At 39.0% G+C, this 9,000-nt stretch overlaps 2 protein-coding genes across 2 annotated transcripts; one reads left to right on the top strand and one right to left on the bottom strand.

Annotated features, from left to right (window-relative positions):
* Nucleotides 1-48: 48 nt before the first annotated feature.
* On the bottom strand, nucleotides 49-2,676 carry Mfap1 (Microfibril-associated protein 1). Its single transcript, XM_071798032.1, has 2 exons — nucleotides 2,443-2,676; nucleotides 49-1,571 (listed from the first exon to the last, which is right to left on the bottom strand). Exons 1-2 carry the CDS (start codon nucleotides 2,537-2,539, stop codon nucleotides 295-297), a joined length of 1,374 nt encoding a protein of 457 aa, XP_071654133.1. The 5' UTR covers nucleotides 2,540-2,676; the 3' UTR covers nucleotides 49-294.
* Nucleotides 2,677-5,531: 2,855 nt separating this feature from the next.
* LOC139825389 (uncharacterized) lies at nucleotides 5,532-8,882 on the top strand. The gene is made up of 5 exons (XM_071798062.1): nucleotides 5,532-5,845; nucleotides 6,098-6,273; nucleotides 6,829-6,987; nucleotides 7,503-7,869; nucleotides 8,577-8,882. The coding sequence occupies exons 1-5, from the start codon at nucleotides 5,557-5,559 to the stop codon at nucleotides 8,726-8,728; spliced, it is 1,143 nt and encodes a 380-aa protein (XP_071654163.1). The 5' UTR covers nucleotides 5,532-5,556; the 3' UTR covers nucleotides 8,729-8,882.
* Nucleotides 8,883-9,000: the final 118 nt, after the last annotated feature.

The raw sequence follows: 9,000 nt of genomic DNA, 5'->3' as shown, positions 1-9,000 counted from the left end.
TTCCAAAATAAACAACATAGTATTTCTTCCATAATAATAAGAGTTGCATACCTGATATATAAAGTTTATATTTATATGATTTTTTTATACATGTTGATTACTTTTGTAGAACAAGCCAGCAATGTGATAAGTCGGTTCTAATTGTATGTCAATATAATAGTTTCATGCATGTCTTTCCCATACAAGTTATATATTTGTCGAACTGAAAGATTTGTATTTACAAATATTTCGATGTGTTACAATACGTTATGTAATTGCTACATTAATAAAAGAGGAAAAAAAATTAGTATATTATTAATTTTCAGTTTTCCTCTTTTTCAAGAAGGGTCGCTCAAAGACTTGCTTCATCCCCGCCGCTTGATTATTGTGGAATTTGAGATTTTGAGCGGTCTCCGATATCCAAGGTGAATCGAACTGCGTCGTGTCCTGATCCACCAAGTGAGTGTATTTGGTTCTGCCGCTGCGTCCGAAATTCTTTACTTGCATGACTTTCGGTAGAATCGTCTTGTCGAAATGGTCCTCTAAAGTCGCGCCAGAGAAGTCACGCTTGAATATAGTATCGTCCTTGTCCAAGTAGAATGCGCCACGATGATAGTATTTCTGCAGGAACTTGTACTTTCCTTTGGCCGCCTTATTGGTGATCGTCTTAGGGTTTAGTCGCGCCTCCTGCCTTCGTTCCTCTTCAGTCATATTGCGGATACGCTCGATCTCCAAACGTTCCTTCTCGAGCTGCTCCCTCTCCTCGCGATCTCGTTTAATTCTTTTAAGCTCGCGCAGCTTCCAAGCTTCGTATTCCACTTCGTCGTTCTCGTCGTCCGTGCAAACATCGTTCAACTTGCTCTCGTGCTCGGTATTACCTTTATTGCCCATCTGTGTCTCTTTCCGTATCGTTTCTTCTACCATTCTCAGAGTTTGCCTCTTTCGTTCCTCGACCGCTTTCTTGGCCTCGACTTCTGCTTGCTTCTGCCGCATTGCCTCTTTTTCTTTCTCCATCACCGTTATCCTGTCCTTCTTGCGCACGTACACAGGTTTTAACCGCGGTCCAGTCTCCTCCTCAGAGTCTGTGTACTCCTCCTCTTCCGAGCTCTCCTCCGAGGTCTCGCCCGACCTTTCCTCCTCCTCGCCCTGTATCAATTCCTCCTCCGTCTCCTTCCTGGACAGCACTCGCTGCTTCAGGGCCTCCCGTCGTTTCTCTATCTCGGAATCCGACAGTTCCTCATCCTCGGACGAGTCAGAACTCTCTAACTTGATCCTCTCTCGCGTTCTTTCTAGCTCGATCTCGATAAGCTCGGGCTCGTGAATGTGTCTGTGTCTTTCCGCTTGCACCTCGGCCGACGCCTCCTTTTGCTGCCGTGTCAACCTTCGCAGACGCGGATCATCCTCGTCCCTACTCTTCGTGTGCAAATGTGAGGCAACGTCCGCGACGGTCTCGTTGTCGTCGTAACCCTTGTGCACGCGCCTTTCAAGGAAGTCCTCATCTTCTGATTCCTCATCCGAACTTACTGCTGCATAATCTGGCCGCTTACCGGAAACGTAACGATGTACCTTCACCTTCTTCATAGACAATTCTCCTACAAACATGAAACAGTTATTTAGAAATTCTGATATGCGAAGGAATTTTAAATAACGTTGCATATCATATATATAAAAATAAAAATGTATCAAATTTTCTTAAAATAAAATAGAAACAGACATTTCTTGTAAAAAAAAAAAGGTGAGTATCTTCTGCATCTATTACAGACAAAAATTGCCTTGTATTTCAAAATATTTCACTATAAATATCATGTCTGTTACCACTGCTGTACTTAAACGTATATAATCTATGAATCTCTTAACAACTTTATAATAGACATTATAAAATTAAGATAAAAGATAAGCATAAGTATTTATCAGACGTGGTAAACAAAGTTATCAATAGGCGCATTCAGCAGCTCAGTGAGCGCTTAGTGATTTAATATGATTGTAGTTTATGCAGTTATACTTTAATCCAACGAAGAACTGAAGGCAAGAACTAATTATATTAAAGAATCACCGAGCTCTCACCAAGCTGCTTTATCCACTGAATGGATCCATTTATATTATTCTTTGTAAACACCTCTCCAATGCTGAAGACCATTTATGATAAATCACGTGGTTGTCAATACATCGTTTTTATTTTCGTATTCATTTATAATATTCGCTGAAGTTTCTCAGGTAAAGGCAGAAAAATTTTAATACCCTTTAAACGCGAATATGTTAACACTTTCACTGCCAAATGGAATAAAAACAAATTACGTCTTTAGGCCAAGACTGTTTTTTGACCAGTCGCTTTAGTAATATTTTATTGTCGGTTCTTACAGCTGTGTAGTTAGGTTCTGGTGTATCGTAAATAATGCACGTGTGACAGTGAGAGAGTGTTAATTAATTAAAATCTTTACTTCACTTTGGCAAACGTAAACTAACCTTTGTCATTCTTCACGGGCACAGCACCCGCCGTGCTTTGTATCCCCATCGGTGCGGGTGCTAAGGAATTGTTCGTCACAAAATAGTCCATCATCATCTTGACGCCGTATCAAGATCACGCAGTGTTACAGCGAGATATTAAAAAAATTAATAAAATTTCATCTCAGTCCCTCACTCGCGATAATCTTGACAACACCGTTGGCAATAAAAACAAGAAGTGACGAGTGCTGACGACTGACGACGAGTGCTCACGGAAATACACGAGAACACAAAACGAACACGATCGCTTCGAATCCGCGACCTACAGAGACCGACATAACCTATAGTCGGAAAAAGAAGGTCGCGTTATTATCGACGATTGACAAGATTGAGAATCCACGTTATCGACTTTGTTATCTTCGTCGACTTTCGATTAATCGTTTCCACGTTGAAAAATTCGCAAAACAAACTCGGATTTAAACGCTGTATATATATATATTATATATAATATCGCGCAGCAATATTACGCGCTGTATGCTACCATTCTCGCATTATTTCCGCAACTTCTCTCCTCGCTCCACTTATAATGATAATTAAAAAAATTTTCCAAGAATTGAGACCGCGAAGATTTTCCGAAGAAACGCGCCATGAAGCCATGAAGCAGTCCTCGCATAATTATACCTGTCCCGACCGTTTGCGCAAAGGTGAGTCGCCTCAATTATGACTTACGACAGCTACAATGAAGATGCGTGACGGTTTCGATGTTTACTCCACGTAATTAATTTTCAGAACGCAGCGGCGACAGCACGTTGGCGCGAAACACCAGGATTGTTAAATTTCAAGCTTACATATCTATACATATGGATTTTATTTACATGTTGTTTTACGTTATGTTTACGCGAATCTTTTTGATGTAGACGATAAGCAATGTAAATTATTATAAATTAACTGATTGATTAATTAAGTTGATTTTTTTGAACTGTGTATTTTTAATCTTAAAAAATAAAAAAATATTTTAAATTAGATGCAAAAGAGAGAAAAATAAGTTAGATAAAATGAGAAAGTCAAGAGGCCAAATTCGAGCAAATAAAGGTTGTTATGAGGAATGCCAAAAGTAAGGTCGAAACGTCTCCACTTGTTTCATTGATCTTTGAGCAATACATTATTTTTATAACTTACAACAACTTTTGTTTACTTGAATTTGGCTTCTTTTGACTTAAATTCCTCGTTATTCAAAAGTAAGGATGTGTTGGGTCTCCAAAAAATTGCATAGTTTTACGCGTGCTCCAAAAACGTGAATTACATATTGAGCCTGTTTTCTATTGCTGAACTGGCTGAACTATATTATAGTTCAAAATTTATCTTTTTCCTTCCAATGTGGAGTAGAAAAGGATGAACTCTGAACTAGTGCAGCCAGTTCGACAATTGAAAACAACCCCATTATTATATATTTTACACGTAAATGCCTAACTTTGCGAAACATTGCCGATCATCGTCGTGAAGCGAGGCGATTAAGCGAGACGACGACGAGGCGCCTGATGACAGCATGGGCCGCGTTTTCTCTCCCGATCCTCCCGATGACCGAGCTGCGTTCTATCGCATTAACGAGGAGACAAAGAAGCTGCCCGAGGTAAATCGACGTCGTTCCCCGGGCGGATCCCAACTCGCCGCATCCACCTCGATTTGAAGTCTGTCGGTCGCCCAAGCCTCGAGCGATCGCGGTCATGCCTCTCATCGCGATCGCGCTCTTATTTTATATTGTTTTATAATATTACAATTGCGAGAAACGCTATCGAGACGGCTATCGTAAATGACGGACAAAAAATGTGCCTTCCTCAGGCGTTAAATTGAAAACGTAGCTGACAACAAAGATGTCAACATATTAACGTTAAACTCCATCTACATCTATCGTATACGCTTTAATCGTAAGCGATCGTGGTCGTAAGGAAAAAAGCTGTCGTAAACATTAGTGTATATGCATAAAATCACAATGCGTTATAAGTTTGTGTTGCACAAACAGCAAATGGCGAAACAGAATGTCAGGGACCAAGCTGTTCCGACAAGCGTTACGATTAACACTGCGCGGATCTTTTATAAGGCAAACAGTCAACTTTTCATTTGTGATTCCCATGGAAATGGCTTCAGCGCTTAAAAAAAAAAAAAATCGCAACAGTTCCGGCCTGTGTAAGTATAGAAATCACTTTTTGAAATCTTAAAGATATCATACATGAATTTTTATAGACTTTTTTATGATACAGAAACGGTTTCAAAAACTCTTTAGACTTAAAAGTCCCAAAGTGCACGGGTGAGTGCTTCAAAAACACGGTGTCCGCGCAGTGCATGTTAACATTACGATAGATGTAGATGGACCTTTACAACGTTACGAAGAAATGACTGTGCATGGAGAGAAAATACAAAAAATGATCGCGATACGAAGTCTTGATAACAGCTAGAAGGAGAAGGAGCCAGAATGCAATTATCGCTGCGTAAACACATGATATATATATATATATATATATATATATATATATATATCCGTATAATCGCCGTAATAATCGCTAACAACCGTAGGAAACAAATTATTTATGCCAATGGAATTTTTTGTTATCATTTTACTGCTACAATCAATAATGACCTAATAGCTCGACATTATTACGATCGTTATCGACGTGGTCGTTAGTGGTATAAAATATTTATGCAATAACGTTCTAAGTCGAAAAGAACGATCGATCCTTTTTCTTCTATCAATACTATTAAATATTAAAGAATAAAATTTAAATCCAATATTTAAGTAAAAAAACATTGTTATTTTTAACTACCATATGTGTGTCGAAATTTATTATTTTGACACAAAACAGTGTTAAAGAGTTATTTTAACTCCATTGGTTTAATTAAATTAATATTGTTTTAGTTGGATTAACGACATATTGAATAGAAGCAGTGGCGACTTATATAATGATTATAAAACTGCAGACTCAAATTGAGTATAATTTGACACTACAAATTTAAAGATGCAACTTACTTGCAATTATTGACAACATGGACCATAATCTGCATTCAACATCTCGCGGAACGCGATGTTGAGCACAGATTTGCAATACTTTTGTAACGGGTCGTATTTCGGATATACGATACATGATATATAATTGTAATAGAAACCGTGTACACAAAATCGATTCTGGCTGTACATATAATAAATTCACAAGTTACAGTCACGAGTACGTGGCGCGCACGATGGAGAAGGCCGCGACAAATTCGTCGTCGCAGAGCAAGATCGGAGACAATAACCAGACAGAAAAAAGAGACTTAAACCCGACGTCGCGCTATAATGAAGTTCCCGCTATGCAGCAGCAGACACAATTTACGTGTTCTTTGTACATTTCGCGTGCTGGCGGCCTTGAAGATCAAGGCCACGGAATCCCAGGTGATGACGCATTGCAATATTTGCTGCATTCTGAAGATGAGAAACGCGTTTTACGATCTAGTTTATAGCCCATCAAATGACAATTCATTCCATTTAATTAGTAATATGAGACAGTTAACGTAATATCCAATCGTGGAAACTTATGTTGACTGAATAGCATAAAAAAGACATTCAAAAATAAGCAAACGTCAACGACTTCATTGATCTCGCTTTAGTTTTGGATCGACATTTTATCATTCGTTCCTCGATTAGATTGCGAACTGCTGCGATCTCATCTCGAGGAAGCTATCGCCGCTTCCGAGCCGCTGTCGACCTGGCGTGTCTCTGAAACTCCGTGCGGTCTCATAGCCGCTTTCGTGCGAGAAAATGACGCCGAGAAACTCTTGCAGCGCGGCGACTTAGCTCGAGTGTTCGGGGGACCCGTGCAAGTATGACAAGTTTACCTGTAGATTCCATCTGACATTGCGGAATACGCGAGAGATAAAGAAAAACTGAGATATAACTTACAAACTTCTCGTTTATTTTATATATTTCTTTGTGTTATATTGAAATATTTCATATATATTGAGCATTTTATTATTAATATTTAGACAAAACGCCATTTTTGGTCAGGACTGGATTTTGATAGCCTAATATTATTCGCGTACAATTTATGGTCTTAAAACGCAGTCTCAACTAAAACTAGCACAGTACTATCACATATTATTAATTAATATAATCAATTTAATTACACTAACACAATCTTTAGAATTGTACGAAAAATTGTACGCAAATAATATTATTAGGCTACCAAAATCCAGTCCTAATCGAAAATGGTTTTCTCTAAATTGATTGCATATCATAGCGTCGTATTTTATTATTATTTTGAAGCTATATCGCCTATTGTGATGGTCAATTCTCAACTAAGTAATCTGCTGAAATACCTATAAGTAAAATCTAAAAGCTAAAATATATCTCTCAGCTTATTATTTTGTTTCCATAAGGTAGCGCGATTCTCTGCAAGAGATTCTCGATATCGCCAAGCCGTGCTCCTGAGAGACGTACCGTGGGCTATACCACTGCAGGATATAAATTCGGCTCTAGCGAAGCAGGGAATCATTGCTGGAAATGTCGAACGTTCGCGACAATTTGTTCGAGTCGAGGTAAAGAGAATGCTTATTTTTACTCTTTGAATTAGCCTGATAACACCTCATCACCTCTATTATGCAAATATAAATATACTATAGTGGAAAAGAAAGAAACAATCATTTTCTGTAGGACATTAGGGCATAAAATTAACATATACATATCAATTGAAATACGCAAACTGTACAGAAATGCATAATGCTAAATCAGTAAAAAACATGTAATTCTAAACAAGTTTTCTAAATGGAATTCTCTAGAGTAAGACATCCTCAACCGGTTTTGAAAGTAACTTTCGAAATATCTCATTACCATTCGGTAGTAATTACTACAAAAAACTAACAACAAGACGAATATGTTGAGATAAAGATCGAAACGAGTCTGCCGTACATAATCATTAATATAGTCGTTAACATAAGTCCATGAAGTGACAGATAAAATATATACAAGTATAACATGATGTAACATGTTATAAATATAATAAATGACTCTTTGATAAAATGTGGAGGATATTCATCAATTCTTTGTCGTCCAGGTTTTTGACGCGGGTCATTACGAAGCTTTGCTGCGTCAAGGTCTAGACTTCTTCGAGGTGGCTCGTTTCAATGCGATTCCAGAACGCTGGTGGCGTGGCGGCGGTGCCGCATCCTCGTCCGGTGTACCCTCGCGATACACGCCGGGGAACGACGGAGGCAATGTCCCAGAAGCGTATCAAGATACTGTATCGCAACCGGCGGACACCGTGTTGCAGTGCTACCGATGTCAGGGTTTCTGGCACATGGCCGCTAATTGCCGGCACTTGCCCCGTTGCGTCCGCTGCGGCGAGCCACATAGCGTTGAGTTTTGTCCAAGGCCGCGCAACAACCCCATATGTTGCCATTGCTCCGGGCCCCACCACGCCGGTAGGTCCTTTCGTTTGTCGAGGACTGTCGCATCTCTCACCAATCTCTCGCCAATATCCATTATGTATATATCTGTGATAAAAATTCATTTATTTATTCAATATATTTCCCGTACTTAATACAATCGTATATCTCTAGCAATTTATGAGCAATCGCGTTGTTCCTTGACTCTTATCGATAAACATATGTTAATCAAATAATTATAAAGTAAAGTGCTCAACAGCTGGAAAGCGAAAGACACTAACGGATCAGAAAAGTCGATTTCTCGACATTTAAAAAATACGCGAAATGTGAAAGTCTATACCGTGATTCATTCCGGAAATCGAATTACGACACAGAGAAGAAATTTACGATTCATGCAAATTACCTCGAATGTCATATGATAACAAATATTCATTCCTATTCATTATTCATAATAAATATAAGTGTTGAGCACGTTCGAAAAATACGAAAAGAATGAGCTAATTTCTCATCGTAACATGTGGAACTCGATTAGAATTCACTTCAAGAATCGAGTCGAAGCCTCTACCTACTTGTATAACAAATTACTCGGTCTCGCAAACCGCCTTATACTTAAGTCGTGATAACAAATGATTTCTATGTCCATCCCATCATCCATCACCAAAGCCCACATGTATTATTGAAATTACTGGTGCGTTACACTCGTACGCGGCACGACTATAATGCTTCTACATTTTTTATTGCAGGATATAGACAATGCCCGGTCAGACTGCAGCTGTCTAACGCAACTCCCGTGAGCATCACGTTGAGCACGACTCGCACGGGGGGAGTTCAATATCCAGCGAGCGCTACGAAGTCGAGCTCCATGTGCCATTCTCTGAGACAAGGCCATTGTTAAACATCGTTGTTTACCAAGCAAAATTATAGAGAAGCATCGGCCTCATTAGGCATGATTTTCAAAATGTCAATGAAAGCGCGTAACATCTCTCCACATTGCATAATAATCAATTATCGCGAGCCGCGAGTGAAATTTCGCCATACTAAAAAAATGTGGAAACGTTGGTAGTCGCATCGTCACCGCGTACAAAAAAATACCCTCTATTCCATCGAGGCGCTCTTTCGACCGCGAAAAAAAATCGCAAACAGCATATGATTTATATTTTACATTGA

Source organism: Temnothorax longispinosus, chromosome 2, assembly GCF_030848805.1.
Source record: "Temnothorax longispinosus isolate EJ_2023e chromosome 2, Tlon_JGU_v1, whole genome shotgun sequence".
In the NCBI taxonomy this organism is placed as follows: Eukaryota; Metazoa; Arthropoda; class Insecta; order Hymenoptera; family Formicidae; genus Temnothorax; species Temnothorax longispinosus.
The sequence above is the reverse complement of the archived record's forward strand: the minus strand, read 5'-3'. Positions and strand labels throughout refer to the sequence as shown.